This window comes from Ursus arctos, unplaced genomic scaffold (genome assembly GCF_023065955.2).
Source record: "Ursus arctos isolate Adak ecotype North America unplaced genomic scaffold, UrsArc2.0 scaffold_6, whole genome shotgun sequence".
NCBI lineage: Eukaryota > Metazoa > Chordata > Mammalia > Carnivora > Ursidae > Ursus > Ursus arctos.
This window is the reverse complement of record NW_026623078.1, coordinates 78,581,544-78,598,227: the sequence shown is the minus strand read 5'-3', so window position 1 is coordinate 78,598,227 and position 16,684 is coordinate 78,581,544. Positions and strand designations below refer to the sequence as shown.

General features: G+C 57.4%; 1 protein-coding gene across 3 annotated transcripts in view; it reads left to right on the top strand.

Moving 5' to 3' along the window:
* ST3GAL1 (ST3 beta-galactoside alpha-2,3-sialyltransferase 1) overlaps window positions 1-13,136 on the top strand; it is a 93,720-nt gene extending 80,584 nt beyond the window's left edge. For 2 of the 3 annotated variants that reach the window (XM_057307755.1, XM_026495377.4), the window contains 5 exons: window positions 2,727-2,923; window positions 3,865-4,044; window positions 5,301-5,346; window positions 6,755-6,874; window positions 8,770-13,136. In XM_057307755.1, coding sequence (XP_057163738.1) covers window positions 2,727-2,923; window positions 3,865-4,044; window positions 5,301-5,346; window positions 6,755-6,874; window positions 8,770-8,943 — 717 coding nt within the window. In that variant the 3' untranslated portion in view covers window positions 8,944-13,136. Of the gene's footprint in view, window positions 1-2,726; window positions 2,924-3,864; window positions 4,045-5,300; window positions 5,347-6,754; window positions 6,875-7,262 lie in introns of all 3 variants that reach the window. The other variant, XM_057307756.1, reaches the window with a different exon arrangement.
* The last annotated feature ends 3,548 nt before the right edge of the window (window positions 13,137-16,684 follow it).

The following is a 16,684-nucleotide window of genomic DNA, read 5'->3' as shown; positions in this document are numbered from 1 at the left end:
TCGGTCTCCACTCCTGCCAGCGAATCACTACAACAGGTTGGAAATCGCCGAGGTAGAACCGCATGCCGCCTGGGTGTGGCCGGCCGCGAGATTCTAGGTGATGCCGGGGCTGGGCCGTCAGGAACCTCCCCTCCCAGTGCGAGGACCGGAGTCGACGGTAATTCTCCTGCTCTGTTTGCAGTTGCAGGAACATTAATCTGCCCCGATCTTCGGTTATGCACTTCTCTAATACTCGCCCGTCTTCCTTCCAGCAAAGCGTGGGCAGCGTGCCCGGGCGGCAACAGTATGAGTGGGAATCAAATAACGTTGTTTTGTTTTCATTGTTTGGTGCAATTCCTTTTTTAACTTCTGCCAAGGAATCCTTGCTTTCCACTTGAGGTGGGGATGTGAGATTTCCTTTTAAAATGAACTTACTTTTTTTTTTTCTTCCTGAAACGAGCCATTAAAGGTGAGTCAGTCAGTCGTAGCTGGGTTAAGACACTGCTGTGCTGTGCTCCCAAGTCGCGTCTCCTGGGGCCTCAAGACTTCAGACCACGGGGATATCCTGGAGGTTCCTGCAGGAGCGTGTGGCCGAGGCCCTCTACCCGCACCAGCAGCAGCAGGGCCTGGGAGCCTGTAGGAAGGGCGGGATCTGGGGTTCAGCCTGGCCGTAGTGCAGTAGTCAGGCTCTTTGAGTTAGCAAGTTCCTGGGTGCCCGCCCATCCGGGAGCTTGGAGCTGCCCCAGCACATCTCATCTCACGCAGGTGTTTAATCTGGGGATTGTTCTGTTTTATCGTGTTGAAATGTACATAACATATAATTTACCATCGTAACCATTTATATGTGTACAATTCAGTGGCATGAAGGAGAGTCACTCTGTCGTATAACCAACACCACGCTCTAGAGCCAGTGTTTTTTCCTTGTGCCCCCAAACCCTGCCCCTGTTCAGCGTGAACTCCCTTTACCCCCGCCTCGGGCCCTGGCAGCTAGCTGCCTTTCTAGCTTCTGTCTCGATGAATTTGACTCCCCTAGGGGACCTCGTATAGTGGAATCCTGCAATATTTGTCCTCCTGGTCGAGCTTAGGTCACTCAGCGTGCTTCCAAGGCCCATCCCTTCTTCTTTTTGTTTTTTTTTTAAAGATATTATTTATTTATCTGAGAGAGACAGAAATCATGAGTGGAGGGGGCAGAGGCAGAGGGAGAAGCAGACTCCCCTCAGCAGGGAGCCCCATGCAGGACTCGATCCCGGGACCCTGACCTCACGACCTGAGCTGAAGGCAGGCGCTTAATGAACTGAGCCACCCAGGCGCCCCTAGGGTTATCTTGCTAGCACCCTTTGGTGCCGCCCAGGTGCCCCCGAATTCCTTCCTTTTTCACGACTGCACGATACTCCACCCTGTTTCATCCACTCACCTGCCAGTGGGCCCTTGGGTCGCTTGCACCTTTCGGCTACGTGCTGCCGTGAACATGGGTGTGCAAAACTCTGCGTGACCCTGTTCCAGTCCTTCTGAGTGTATACCTGGGAATGGAAGCGCGCGCTTCCGTGGTCGTTCGGTGTGTGTTCGCCACGGTGTCCACACCATCTTCCGTGCCCACCAGCAATGCACTAGGGTGCCACTTTCTCCATAACCTCTCCGACACTTGTTATCTCTCTCTCTCCCCTTTTTATTTAGTATAACCCTCCCAGGGGGTGTGGTGAGTGGTCCGGATCTTGTTGCCCACGGCTCTCCCATGGTGTCGGAGGAGATGCTGAAGGTCTTAACTAAAGGAGCCATGCTGCTGGTGGGCCTCTCCTTTGGAGATCTGATTCCTTCTGTCTCAGGGCGGGGTGCGGGGGGTGCTGCCTGGCCCTGGATCTCCCCATACACCCCATCACCAGTCTCCTGGACCATGGCCACAGCAAGCTCCAACCTCTTCTTTCTTTCCCAGCCACTGCCCTGGGCCTGGGGCTGGGAGAAGCTGGTGAGACTCAACCCACAGCCACCTCTCCCCCCACAATCCAGCCGCTGCAGCCCCAGGGACTGGGCTTTCTGAAGGTCAAGGTTCCAAGGGTCTGAGACACAGGGACAGAATTGTGGGAGAGACTTTAAGCTGGGTTTCTGAAAGCCTGGTTTGGATGGGGGACACGTGGTTCAATCAGTCTGGGACCCATGGCGTCCTTCTCGTCTACGGTTCAAAGGTGGTGTGGTGTGCACTACAGCTGGTGACAGGTCTCAGAGGTGACACTGCTTAGGAATTGTCTCCAGGTTTTACCGTGAGTGAGGACGTCGGAAGTCTGGAGCTCGGTCTTAGAGGATGAAAACAGTTTGCCAGGCAGACATTGGAAGCTTTGATGCGTCCGGCAAAGGGCTGGTTTTTTTGATCTTGCTGGAGCCCAGGGGTCCCCAGGGAGCGGGCAGGAGGATGAAGGGAGCAGGGGCCAGGGACGAGGCCTTGGAGGGTCACCTTACTCTTTTCCTGTCACCCGGTGTCACTTCCTAAGTGCACGTAGTAGGTGCTCAAAAAGCATTTGCAGAACGAGGGAGTGATCTCTTTCCCATCCCCTTGAGCAGCCCCTGGGCTTCCCGGAGGAGGTGGCTGTCTGAGCCTCCTCAGTCTCCAGGTGCCCAGCAGAAAGGAAGGTACCAGGGAGGGGCCCCATGAGCACACGTGGGGAGCTCGGGGCCCAGCACGGGGACGGCTAAGTGGCCCCGGCCACTGGCAGCGCAGCCGGGCTGACCTTTCTCCTTCTGTCCTCGGCCCACAGAGGCTCCAGCGGGAGAAGCAACCCAATAACTTGAACGATACCATCAGGGAGCTGTTCCAGGTGGTGCCCGGGAACGTGGACCCCCTGCTGGAGAAGAGGTCGGTGGGCTGCCGGCGCTGTGCCGTGGTGGGGAACTCCGGTAACCTGAGGGAGTCCTGGTACGGGCCACAGATCGACAGCCACGACTTCGTGCTGAGGTGAGCGCCCGGCCCCTTGGATTCCGAGAGGCGCCTCAGCTCGGGGCCAGGAGGACAAGACCGTAGTGCTAGCATGACCAGACTTCCCCCATGGGCCCCCGGTCCCCTGCTCCCTGCCGTGGGCCTCAGTGTCCCCAACTGTGCGTTGTAGGAAGGAGGTGGACCAGCGGTGCCTCTCTGGACCCAGATGGGAAATCCTATGTGGGAGGAAGCCAGCAGGCCAGGAGCTTGGCACAGAGAGACCTGGAGAGAGGGCAAGATTTCTTTGAAGACTGGTTTCATCTTTAAAAGTCGGCCCCATTTTGCAATCTAGGCCATAATAAAACTATATGCTTTTAACGTAAATACATTTCCCTGTCACCAGATAAAACAGATCCTCTGGGAAGATGTGTGTCCTGGGTTTCTTATAATCTCCACCCCACTATTCACTTGGCAGTGGGGGTGCTGTTCCCCAGGCGCCTTCTAGAATAGTCTCCTGTTTCTGTGATGTCTGTGTTTATGTCCTCAGACCATTTGCCCGGCTTCTCGGAGCCTCAGTGTCCCTGGCGTGCTGCAGGAATGTCGGTGGTGAGGGGGAAGGCATCAGGTTCTGGTTCAGACAGACTTGAGTTCAAGGCTGCCACCTGCTAGCTCTGCGTCCTGGGACAAGTTCTTTGCCTTCAGATTTCTTCCATCATGAAATAGGACCACAGAATCCCTCCTGGGCACAGTTGTCATTAAGGGGCATTGCGGTGCATTACTCGGCCAGGACGGTGCCTTGTACACAGTAGGTCAGCAATAGTGGCAGTGGTCAGGCTCATTCGAGATCGAAAAACAGACAGAAAGTAGCAAAAGCTTTTGAGCTCTGCCTTAATCGTCTCCATTTCACAGCTGAGGGAGCTGGGGCCCAGAAGCAGCAGCCATGTGATGCGATGCGTGTCCCTCTGTCCCCTCTCCCCCAGGATGAACAAGGCCCCCACGGCGGGCTTTGAGATGGATGTTGGGAGCAAGACCACGCACCATCTGGTGTACCCCGAGAGCTTCAGGGAGCTGGCGGAGAATGTCAGCATGGTCCTGGTTCCCTTCAAGACCACCGACCTGGAGTGGGTGGTCAGTGCCACCACCACGGGCACCATCTCTCAGTGAGTCCCCGGCAGGAGTGAGGGGATGGGGAGGGAGTTTGGGATGGAGAGGCCATTGCCCCACCCCCTCACTGATCCTCCGTGCCCCCTAGCATGCTATTCCTGCACCAGAATGCTTCCTCCGCCAGACTTCCTTCTGGAATGCACCAGCTCCACAGGCCCCAGGTCCCCACCTAGCCTGTAGCTCCTGGTCCCTTCCCTCCCTGTGCTGCTAACACCCCGTGAGCTTCGACCTTCCCCCTTCTCATGACCCCGGGACAGGCCTCCAAGGCTTACTGGAAATGCCTTGGGAGGAGGGGCCCCACTGGAAAGGACTCCACACGTGACAATTCTGTTCTGACCCCTTCCTTATCTCTGCTGTGCACCCCGAGGATGACAGGCCCCCAACTCTTCTGAGGCTATAAAAATAGCCTTGGGTAGCACTGGGGGCAGGCAGGGAGGCAGCATGCCGGCACGTCAGCTGTGGCCTGAGTCCCCGTGAGCTGCCTCTAGAGCGGGGGGCTCACAGGCACCACCCTGGGCACTGGGCGCTGCTTGTCTCGTCGAATTCCCACGCTGCTCCTTCCCCTCGCCTCCCTCCTCCCGGGCAGGACGAAGAGGCCTGCCCCAGTACGCTGCCCTAGCCTAGGAGCCAGGCTGGCCTCTGGGTCTGAGTCCTAGTCCCGTACTCTTCCTGAAAAGAGTGGCTTCGCCGTCCAGATGGCCGGAAGCCTCCTGGTGTGAGGCCCGGCCAGCAAGCCTGATGGATTGGGGTACAGGAAGCCGGGGACCACCCTCTCAGGAGGGCAGTGAGGGAGGAGCGGGCAGGGGAGGAGCGGGCCAGGACTGCCCTCAGAGGCCCTCTTCTCCCACCCCATCCCCTAGAATCAGGAGTGTGAATTGCCCCCATTAGATCCAATGTAAGGCCAGGTGGCCGGGCATTTGCACCTTCATCTCGGGGACACACATAACCTTGCAGGTGGAAAGCGGGCCTTTGCGGGGCTCATCATGCAGTGCCGAGCAGTGAGCTGTGCTCCTTCAGGCTTGCTTTGGAGCAAGTCCCCGGGTGTTAACCTTTGCCAGGGAAAGCAGCAATTAAGAAATATTCCTGAATTAGCCAACAGCGCCCTCTGGTGTCCGTAGTGGGCTGCAGGAGGATGGGGCTGTGGCAGGGAGGTGGGGTCCCTACCTCTCTCTCCAGGGTCCATTCCAAGAGCAGCATGCAGGCAGCCCAGCCCCCTCGCCACATTAACCGCCTGCTTTTTCTCCTCCTGCAGCACCTACGTTCCTGTCCCCGCAAAGATCAAAGTGAAAAAGAATAAGGTAAGTCGAGGCTTAGACCCCCTGTCCTCCGAGCTCAGGCTCAGCTTGATGAGAGAGCCCCATCTCCCCTCTGCCAGCATGTGGCTGCAGAGAGCCCTCGGGCCCCTGGGCTGGCGGAGGCCAGAGCCTCTACCTGGCTTCCCGGCTTGACAGACAGACCCTGGAAAAGTTTCTCCAAATGGGAACCCCAGCCCAGCAGCATCACTGGGATATGGTCCTAGATGCAGATACTCAAGCCTACCCCAGACCGACGGCATCAGAAACTCTGGAGGGAGGGGACGGCCCAGCAAGCTGGGCTTTTACCGACCCCTCAGGGATGCCGATGCTGGCTGCAGTTTGAGACCCGGTGCTGTACGGTGTGAGCTTCTCAAAGCCAGACCTCACCTCCTGCCTCCCTGTCTCCGTCTTCCCCAGTGGTACCCCGGAATGGGGTTGGCCAAGCCCTGGGCAAAGGGCAGAAGGGATAAAAGAAGTGAAGTGTCTACCACATTGGTCCTTTGCACACACTGTGGTTTTTCGATGTTGAGATCAGGGTCAGAGAGGCCAAGTCACTTGCCTGGGGACACACAGCTCATTCACAGTGTGGCTGGAGTGGGAGCACTGCCTGGGCCGCCAGCACCTGCCCTTTGCACTGGGGTGTACCGCCCGGTGGAGAAGCCACGTGGGAATCCCTGGAGGGCTGAGTGGGTGGAGCAGAGAGCCTCCCAGACACCGGTAGCTTGAAGCCAGGCTGAGAGATGAACAGTTCAGCAGAGACCTGCATGGTCCTGTGCTTCGGTTTATCCCTGGGGGCTGGCGTTGGGCTTCCTGGACATACACGCATACCCTCTAACACCTGAGAAGTCCCCTTCGCTGTCCTCATGGCAGCGGTGAGCGTGGAGTCAAGGGCAGGTCTGATACCAGATACCTCCCGGCTTGGCCAGCCTGGCTGTGTGACACTCAGCACCTCTGAGCTCAGTGTCCTCATCTGTAACATGAGGAGGGGGGAGGCTAGCTCATAGGGTCATGTGATGGCCCGTCGCTGGCAGAACGGGTGTCCCTGTGCATGCATTTCCTGCAGTGTGACAGGGGTGGCCCTGTTCCTACCTCATGCTGTTCCCTGGAACCTCCCTGGCCCAATTGGAATGTTACCCGGATGTCTCTGTCTCAGCGAGCCTTCTCCCCTCTGGTGCTTTACTGTTTCTCTGCTCAATTTCTCTCCATGTTTCCGTAATTGTTGTGGTTTAGTATCCTCTGGCCCGCGGTTAGGCTCCTACCCGTCCTTCCCACTAAATGTCAGGCCCATGAGCGCAGGGGCGCCGGTCCTGTGCACTGCTCCGTCCCCCAAGGCCACGACAGCGGGGGGCACCTCGCAGGTGCTCGGGGTCCTTTGCAGCGGCTCACGGAGGGCTGCGTCCTCCTCCCGCAGATCCTGATCTACCACCCGGCCTTCATCAAGTACGTCTTCGACAGCTGGCTGCAGGGCCACGGGCGGTACCCGTCCACGGGCATCCTCTCCGTCATCTTCTCGCTGCACATCTGTGATGAGGTATGCCACCCTCGTCCCCATGCCCGCCGGGCCTCCCGGGCCACGAGGCCTCCTCCTGCCACGTTTCCGAGAGCGTCAGTGAGAGCGTCTGCCATCGGGCTGACCTCCATCCTTGCCCCAGGGCCCCGGCAGAGCTCTTGTTCTGGAAGCTCTGATTCCTGACCTCTACCCTGGAGCTCTCCATGACTCTCCAGCACAGCTCGCAGAGTGGGCAGCAGGGAGTAGCGGTGTTCCCTGAGCACGTTCTCAGGAGCAAGAGTCCCGGCTCCCTCCATGCGGGCCCCCGAGGCAGAGTCAGAACCAGCGGGTAGAACTCAGACATGGGCACAAAATCAAGGAGCAGATCGTAATGGGGGCAGCTGTGCTTTCAATTTTGGTCTCTCATTAGGATCGTCCACGGAGCTAAATCCCAGCACCCAGCCCACACCCAGGCCCACGTTCACCAGAAAGTGGGAACCAGGCACCCAGGGGTCCCACTGTTCCCCGAGGTGGAGAACCAGTGATCTTGCTAAGCGTGCTTCGTGTTTTCCTTCCATGGACCTGCCTGACCGTCCGCAAGGCTGTGCCCGCATCTCCATCGATGACACGGGGATCTTGCTGCAGCCCTGGGCGGAGGAGCGGTGGGGGGTGGGGTTGCGGCCACAGAACTCACCCCCTACTTCCTCTCAGGCCCCCATCAGGCAGGACCTCAGATATGCCTTCCGGTCAGGTCAGGGTCACACGTAGCCCTCCCTGCCCCTACCCCACCTGGCTCCAGGGTAAAATCCCAGGGAGGGGGAGAGGTTGTTCTGTCCCCATCCCGCACCCCCATCCTGCAGGGCCACTGAACCAGGGTGTCTCTCCCAGAAGCCGCATCTCCCTCTTCTCTCCAGCTAGCTCCCTCAGAAATGCTATTCCCTTCTCTTCCCTCCCACTGGGGGGGGCTGCGGCCTTGTTGGTGTTCAGGAGAAAGCTGTGCTCGCCACAGAGCTGTCTTCTGCCTGCCACCCCCCCTCCCCGTGGAACCCCACCCCCAAATCTGCCCTCCACGCTGCAGCCCACACAGCAGCTCCTCTCCTTGGGGGGCCCTCGAATATTCCTTCCCAGATATCTTCAGCTCATCTCCCGAGACCCGATTCAAATGGCACCTGCTCTCCCAGATGCCTTGAGTCCTCGGCCCCGCCTTCCTCTGTGCTGTGGGAGCCCTGAGGTTCGCCCCGGTCCCTCACTAGTCCTCACAGCCAGTCACAAGCTCCGTGGTCTGACACCTGCCTCCCGCATCCCTAACTTCCCCAGCACCCACCCAGGCGGCCCGATGAAGGTCTGCCTGAACTCTGATGTATTTACAGCTCAGCGCTCCGCACAGAGGAAGTGCTCAGTGAATGCTTGTCACGTGTAGGAAAGCCCCCCCCACCTGCACTGGCCAGTGAGGGCTCCTGGGCCACATGGAAATTAGCCTCAGGGAAGAAAAAGATCAGCATCCACCACCTGCCTCCTTGTGGTCATTCCCCTTGGCCCCATTTTCCAGATGAGAAGTGAGGCTCAGAGCAGGGGTTTGGCAGTCCCAGGCTCTACCAGCAGGTGGCAGACTGGGAGTCCCTGCTCTCAACCCCACTCTCCTTCCCCAGGCCCTGGAGCCTTGGAGAGGTCGTCCTGCCTGCCCCAGCTCCCTCAGGGCCTCCCATTCTCCCGCTGTGCCTTCCGGTGTTAGACTTGACTTTCACAGAACTTGCTTTTGGTTCGTGAAGCCCCTGAGAGGTCCAGTAAGGAACTGGAAGGGGTCATAGGGAGCAGGGTTTATATGAATCTTCGGTCATGGTGTTTGCGGATTTGGGGGTTACCTGAAGACGCCCCTTTCTTAGAGGTTCTAGTTGTCACCCCGCCCTCTGGATCTGACCTGTGCTTTGCCCCTGCAGGTGGACTTGTATGGCTTCGGGGCAGACAGTAAGGGGAACTGGCATCACTACTGGGAGAACAACCCATCGGCGGGGGCTTTTCGCAAGACCGGGGTGCACGACGGAGACTTTGAGTCCAACGTGACGGCCACCTTGGCATCCATCAATAAAATCCGGATATTTAAGGGGAGATGACGCTGCCAAGGAGCCCCGGAGCCCGCCTCTCCGTGGCCAGCTCCCGCCTCGCACTGGAGCCATTCTGACCCGGGAGCTCTGAGGGCCGGCCTCGGGGCTGTGTTGAGGTGCCCCTCGCAGCCTCTTGCACCCCAGCATTTGGCAGCATCTACTCCACAGGGCCCCCGAGCCCTGCCGGCTCTGCAGAGCGAGTCCCAGAACTGGTCTTGAATGGGGAGACCCCCTCAGTGCTGTCCTGGAGCCGGGGGCAAGTGGGGACACGCGGGAGAGGTCCGGCCTCCAAGCGCTCAAGTCATTTTGGCTTCTGGGGAGGGGCAGCTACAGAAGATTCTGTGTTCCCAAGTGAAGGACAGTTTCCCAGGGAGGGCAGGCAGAAACTTTCTTCTGTCCGGGGGTCCGGGACTGACTCCCACACTCTGATTCTTTCTGGGATCTTTCTGAGTGAGGCTGACCTCAGGACAGAGCCCCATCGGACCACGTGGACACTGGGGGCGAGATGGTGCCTTTCTTTGCACACTACTTGGCCCGTCCCTCACTTGGCATGACAACCCCCACTCTGCTGTCTTCCCAAAGCTCCTTTCTGGTGGCCAGGAGAGGCTCCCCAGCCCAAAGGTCTTCACAGACACTTGGCAAAGTGTTTTGGACTCCAGCGGATGTCTTCTTCCCAAGCTGATGTTTCCTTGAGAAAGCCATCTCGGTGGCGGTCATCACGGCTGAGAGCAGATCTGACTACTTCCATGTGCCTTTGTGTTTGGGGGAGAAATGTGTGCATTGGCTGAAATAAGGCAAAAGCCTTGACTGGGGAACAGTGGGCCCCCCGGCATCATAGCCCTCGCTCTAGAGCCGGGGACATCTTTTCTAGTTTCCCGAGGTGGCGCCTGAGCGGGACAAAGCTAGGATGATACTCAGCGCTGTCCTGAGGCATCGGCCGGGGCCGTCACTCCGATGTTCACGGACTGTTGGATTTGGCGCCCGTGACCTTCCAAGGCCACACACGACCTCCACCAGCCAGCACTTTCTCCAGGAGCCCACGCTCTGGGCCAAGTCCCTACTGGCCACGTGCATGTCCTGGGGGTTGTAGGGCCGTCCCAGGAGCATGACCTTCAGGGCGGGAGAAGACATACCTCATCCTCTCACTCCCAGGCTGTCCCGATTCGTCCTCATCAGCCAACTGATTATTTATTGATTGATTTTTTTTTTTTTTTTTTTGGTAATTCAGCTGACATTGCGTGCACTTTGTGGCTCCGTGGCTGGTCCTGATGTTTTCATGAAGCTTGCTCTTGCTTCACCTGGCAGCCAGGGCATGGGGAGCTTAAATCAAGGTTTGTGGGACTCCTCAGACTTGGGGTGGGGGACTCTAGGGCTTGGGGGTTCGCTGCTGGACAGATCTGGGGTTTCGGGTTGGTAGGTTGGTGAAGTGCTCCGTACCTCCTTCCCTTCAGCTCCGCCTTCTTTCTCGGTCCTCATGGACTGGGTTCCGTCTCAGGCTAAGAATCTCCAAAAGGCAGCGGGCCTGGTGGGGAGTGGAGGCCCACGCGGGACGGTGATGGGTGGTTCCAGTTCCTGACATTGATGCGGAGAAATCACTTTTCCTGTCGAGAGCATTTCTTCACAGGCCACTGCGACTCTGTGGACACGTGACAGTGTCCTGGCAGAGTGGGAAGCAGGCCAGTCTCGGGAGCCAGGGGGCCTCTCTCCTGAGCTCCTGGCCGCACGCTGGCGAGCTCTGTTCTCCCGGCTTCAGTCTCTCCCTCTGCAAACAGGGAGGGAGGCGTTTGGGGAGCTCAGGGGCCACAGGTGGTCTCAGGCAGTTCACAGGTGTCCCCAGAAATAGCGTGCCACGTTAGTGTTTTTCCCCCAAGCCTGTGCATAGGAGCATTTTCCTGGGGAGAAGTTCTGTAGCTTTTCCTAGATTCTCAATGATTCAGAATCCAGACAGTGGCTTACAAAAAACAAGATCACCACAAGCCAACAAACAAAAGCCTGTTCCAGCTTTAAAATCCTCCAAAATGTAAGACTCTTTTGACCGATAAAGGCTCCTACGTCACTATGAGGTCATCGTTCTGATCATAAGTCCCCAAAGACTGTGGGTTGGCGAATTCATCCCTTGAGAAGAGTGCCCCCTGAGACAGGGAGCAGAGTGGACTTCTGAGCGCGTCCTCGAGTGCTGGGAGCTGAGTCCGTTCAGAGCTAAGAGGTCAGAGCACGCAGTCTGCGTCGGGGCTGTGTGGAGTCAGAGCAGGTCCCCAGAGCGAGCAGAGCGAGGAGGGCTCTGCGCCGTGTGCGGGCTGCCTGGCTCGGCTGCGGGGTCCTGGCCGTCCCTCCCTCCCTCCCACTAGGCCATCCAAGCTGTGGAGAGGCCTTCCCGCCTGCCTTCCCATTTCACAGACGAGAAAAGCAAGGCCCAGAGAAGGAATGTGACTTGCAGAAGTGAACCAATTGTGACAGAGAGCACAAGTCACACATTCTGAGCAAAAATAGAACATCCTTGGCTCCGTGTTTAAGACATCCTGGGGTGGCCTTTCCCAGCTGGGTTCCATCCCACATCTCCGAGACCTGGTGGAAGCTTCTGGCAGCTCCGCCTCTCACCACTGGGCTCCTCAGGCTGCCTGTGGTGGCCCCGGCAAGCTCTGGTGTCTGCCTTTTCCCGCCACCCCTCCTGTGGGGGAGACAACCTTGCTCTTCCCACCGCCCCAGCAAACATCTCTTTGTGCTCATTGGCTTAGCCAAGGAGTCCTCACCAAAGAGCGCCGATCATGGTGGCTGGGACTGAGTGCACTGATGGGCTTACCTGGGGTAAGGGTGCCTGAGACTCAGACAAGAGCATTGTCCACAGAGCATTTGGCCTGTTGTGGACAGGATAATGAGAATCCCCCCCCACACACACCCCCAGAGGAGGCTCTCGAGTGTCCGCCCCATCGCTGGGCTCCCAGCCCAGGCTTCTGCCTGCCCCTCAGGCACAGAGCTCCTTGGACCAGTCCTGGCCCCGGGCGGGGGGATCAGAGGTGTCCCCGCCTTCCATCAGTGCTGAGCCTGAAGCCAGAAAGACTGGAGTCAGGGAGGGAGAGAGATCTCAGCACCCTCCCGAACCCCATGGAGCCAGGAGACTGATTTTTCTGGAGCTGGAGTTACCTCGGCAAAATCAACACCTGGTTCCACATGCCCCCCACCCCCCGCCCCGCCCCGCCCCTGCGTCACCCACCTGGTACGGCAGAGAGCAGGACGGGTTTGTAGTGTCTGCCTTCCAGAACCATCGGGCAGAAAAGAAAGCGATGCTTTTAAGGGCCTGGGCTTAGTGGGAGAATTCAGATTCAAGAAAACAGGACTGAAAATGGGGAAGCCAGACAAGAAGGTGGGGAGGGCGATTCTTGCAAGTGCTGGGGGCCAGAGGACTGGGCCTCTGGGTCCTGGGTGGAGTGGAGTTACAGGGAATATTTAGAACTGTGATGTTTGCTCTAACAAGTCTCTTCAAGGCAGCCTGAACACAAAGAAGAATGGAAAGCAGAAAAGAACTCACCATCCCTGGCCTGGGTATGACCAAAAACGCTTTCTGCAGGGGAGCGCAAGCCCAAAGATGGCAGGCCGCGGGCCACATGCCATCGGGGACGAGCCACTGCCCTTGCCCCTCCAGAGAGCTCAGGGTCATCATCGTGTCCATCAGAGACATCTGGTTGGAAGGAAACGTGCCCACAGGCCACTGGCTGGTCATCCTCCCCTGTGGTCTGGGCTGACGGGTTTTGAGAGAGAGTCCGCTTTCCTCTTGGCCCTGGTGTTGAACTTGACCCCACTGCTCGGCTTCTCGCAAAGGACAGGACTGCCATGGGTGCCCACCTGCCGACGGCCCTGAGCCGGACCCCGGCTTTACCCTGCAACCGTGTCAGGAGGGCCCAGGAGGGCCCACCCCGGGGGAGGGACGCGCCCTCACCTCACCCGATTCCCGTCAAAGCCAAAGTTTCCCGAGCACTTTTTGTTCTTTGCAATCATGTTTGGTTCGTTGTTGGTGTTTTAAATTTTGCTTTCTTGTCCCTCTTGCCTTGCTCCCGTGTTTGTGCAGTGGCTGAGCGCTCCTCTGGATGCATTTTGAATGAAGTTAGCAAGAGTCTGCCTTCCTCAGCCTCTGCTCGGTTTTATTTATTGTGGAAGATTTCCAATGATCCAATCAAAGCGAATTAAAACAAAGCTATTTTACCGTTTGGGGATGGGTGTCGTCTCTCTGCGAGGACCGTGCCTTCCTGCTGCCCCTCACGGCTTCTAGTTAGGGGTTAGTCCCAGGCCTAAGACAAGCCTCAGGGGCTCACGTGCTGGGGGGCTCCCGGGTTAGTGTCCCCCTCCCCCGACCAAGTGCCCAGAGGGTCAGAGCGTGAGCCTCACAAATGCCACAGTGCCTCTCGCTGCTGTGTGACTGCAAGGAGTCCCCTAACCTCTCTGAATCTTGGCTGTCCCCTCTGCCAAATGGGACGTGCGGGTACCGGCTGTCAGAGGGGGTGTGAGATCAAGGATAAAAGCAAGGTGGGCGCCTGGGGGGCTTAGTCGGTGAAACGTCTGCCTTTGGCTTAGGTCATGATCCTGGGGTCCTGGGATCGAGCCCTGTGTCGGGCTCCCTGCTCAGCGGAACGTCTGCTTCTCCCTCTCCCTTTACCCCCCCCCCCCCAGGCTCATACTCACTCTATCTCAAATAAAATAATCTCTAAAAAAAAAAAAAAAAAAAAAAAAAAGAATAAAAGCAACTCAAGAGACCCGCCGGAGAAGATCTGTGCCAGCGGCTCCAAGCATTTGCTGAATGAAGCAGCCTTGGCCAGGACCCCACGTGGGCTGAGTTAGGGTTCATCTTTTCCCCGATAAATGGGTACACCTGTGGATGATCCACGTTTGCTGCAAAGTTGGCACAAATCCCTTGGGAATAGATCCAGAAATCCAGGATTGGGGTTCTGTGATGTAAAATGTGTATCTCCTGATCTGTGTGGTGGGTCACACTTTGCACGACGCCTCCCTAGACATGATCTTGAGTTCTCAAAGCAGCCCTGCGGGGCCGGCCAGGCTTCCGTGTGTGCAAACGGGCGCAGAATTAAAGCCAGCTCAGGGCAGAGGGGGAGTTCAAAGCATGCCTTCCCTCTGCGGATCTGGGGCTCCCTGTCACTCTGCTGCCTCCCAAGAGGACATCTGCCAGGTTCATCGGGGAAGTTGGTCTGCGGTGACACTCTGAAGGCAGCCCGCAGAGCAGAGGGGTGCAGAGAGGAACACAGGTACCAGGAGTCAGGCCACCTGCATTCCTCCTCATTAGCTGTGTGAGTTTAAGCAAGTTCCTTAACCTCTCTGTGCCTGAGCTCTTTGCGGATAGTCAGGGTGATGGGGTACCTCCCTTAGAGACATGCTTGAGGATTAAATGAGTTAACGCACACCACAGGCTAAGACAAGCTCCTGGTGCCCAGGAAGGCTCCAGTGGATGTTAGCTCTTATTAAATCCAACTCGTGCGTGGAGAAGGACATGCCAGCAAAACTGTGAGGCCCGCCGGGGCACCCAGGCTGATTTCTTTTGCCCCCTCCCCTTCTTTCTTGCATCTCTTCCCCAGTGCCTGCCCCCACTGCTGGGGGCCCTCGAGTCACTTCGGATTGCTTTCCAAGTGGTTTCCTCTACTCTTAGCATTCCCTTTCCTTTTTCCCCCCATCGCTTCGTTATCCTCACCCTATCAGTACCCTGCTCTCAGATATTGTTCACACAGCCCCCCCATCCCCCCTCCATTAGTGACCCCGCTTTCCTAAGTTCCCTCTAGGGGGAGCGGGCATTACAGCTGCAATGTGTGAAAGTGGCCACTAGGTGGCGACACATGCAAGCAGACCCCATTGGGAATGCTCAGGCGGGTGGGCGGGGATCCACCCTGTCTCAGGCAGGAAGGAGCCTGCGAAGGAAAAGGAATTAGCCAGGGCCCTCCGCAGAGAGACCCGAGGGCCTAAAGATATTTCTTTAGGACCCTCTGGCACCTGCCCAGATGCAGGGGCCAAAAGCTGGAGCCCCCCTTGCTGAGCACCACCCTCCACGCCTCCCACAAATGCAGGTCCTCCAGGATTTGGTTGTGGGAACCCTAGGAAGGTCGTCCCAGGTGCACCCTTCAGGCTGCTCCGAACACACACCTGAGTGTTCAGCAAAGAGCTAATGGAATCAAAAAGAAGTTCCTGGGAAGAAGTGTTCTAATTGCTTCTTGTTTTAAAACATGAGGGTTTTTTAATATGTGCACGGATTGAGAGTGATGAACCCCACGGGCTCTTCTCCAGATTCGACGATCGTGAATGTTTTCCACATGTGCTACTTCTTTTTTTTTTCCTTTTCCTTCCTTTATGATCATTATTGTTCATCACCCGCAGTATTTAGAGGTCTGCCTCAAAAGTCACTTTGCCCCTGTGTCCGTGACTGCATGCCTGTCCTGTGAGACCACAGTGTCACCCAGCAAGGGGGAGGGTGTCCCAGGACCTCCCCACTGTCCCCATGCATGCCTTAGGCAGGTGATTTATTCACACCAGGATTCCCTACAGGTCATGTCGCAAAATGAAACGTTCTCTATATTCAGAGTCCCGTCTCCTCCTAAGCGGAGAGGTTGTGCGAGGTCCAGGACACCTGTGCTCTAGGGGCCTGGCAAGGGAATGCCCCCGACTGATTCAAGGGTCCCTCTGCACCTGCTGGGGAAGGACCCGCCTCTGTTTCTGCTTCTTCTTCGTTCATGGACTCAACACCTACCAAGTAGAGGCACCTGCGGGGCTCAGGGTCTGACACCCCCTACTTCACAATATCCATCTGTAGGATATGCTGATGTCTTTATGTGCCCCTGTCGCTCTGCTCCCTGGACCTGCCCATGCCCTGGAGCCCCGTAGAACAAGGTCAAGCCCTCTTGGTCATCTTCAGCTGAAATACTGGGTCCTCACAGGATGGGTGAATCCCAGGTAACCTGCTTCTCAGAAATGCTGGCCACACCTAACATTCTTTGAGCCCATGGAATGAGTCAGAGACCAGCTGTGTTTGACTCCAGCTCACTGCTATGGACTGAATCATGTCCCCTAGCTTCATATGTTGAAGCCCTAACCCTAATTCATGTGTTGATGCTACTTGGAGGGGAGCCTTTGAGGGGTGGTCAGGTCTAGAGAAGGTCGTGAAGGTAGGGCCCCAGGATGAGCTTAGTGCCCTTGTAAGAAGAGACAACAGAAACTGCCCCCATCCACCACCACCCCCTCCTCCAGCGCCCTGTAAACACGGCAACAAGGCAGGTCAGGAAGCTGCCGCCCTATTGGCTCCGGGAAGCGCAGTGCTCCCCAGCGTCTCCCGTCTCTGGGTCTCCAAGGGGCCCACTCCAGGCTGACCTGCCTGTTGCAGACGGGAGGCCACATCCAGGGAGAGACAAGTCAGTTCAACTGAATGAGATAAGCAAGGGCAAATTGGGTCTTTTGCTGCAATTCTAAGCCGCGTCCTCCAATTCAGCCTGACCCGAAGTACAGGTAGCAAGAGGCTCCTGATTCAGTCTCTTTGTTAATTCAGAGCTCATCGCAGAAAGGCGGGATTGTGGCCCTGAGACCCCCACCAGCTGGACACAGAGACTGGGACCTTGCCAGGTGATAGACCGTGGAGGCTGTGGGTCTGGATGGGAAACTGCTGGAGGGGAATAGGGACAGTCTCAGGGGGAGGAACAGGACAAGGAGGCTCAGAGGAGAGAGCAGAGAGGCCACAGGGCCACGGGGCTATGTGGTGCCCCACGGC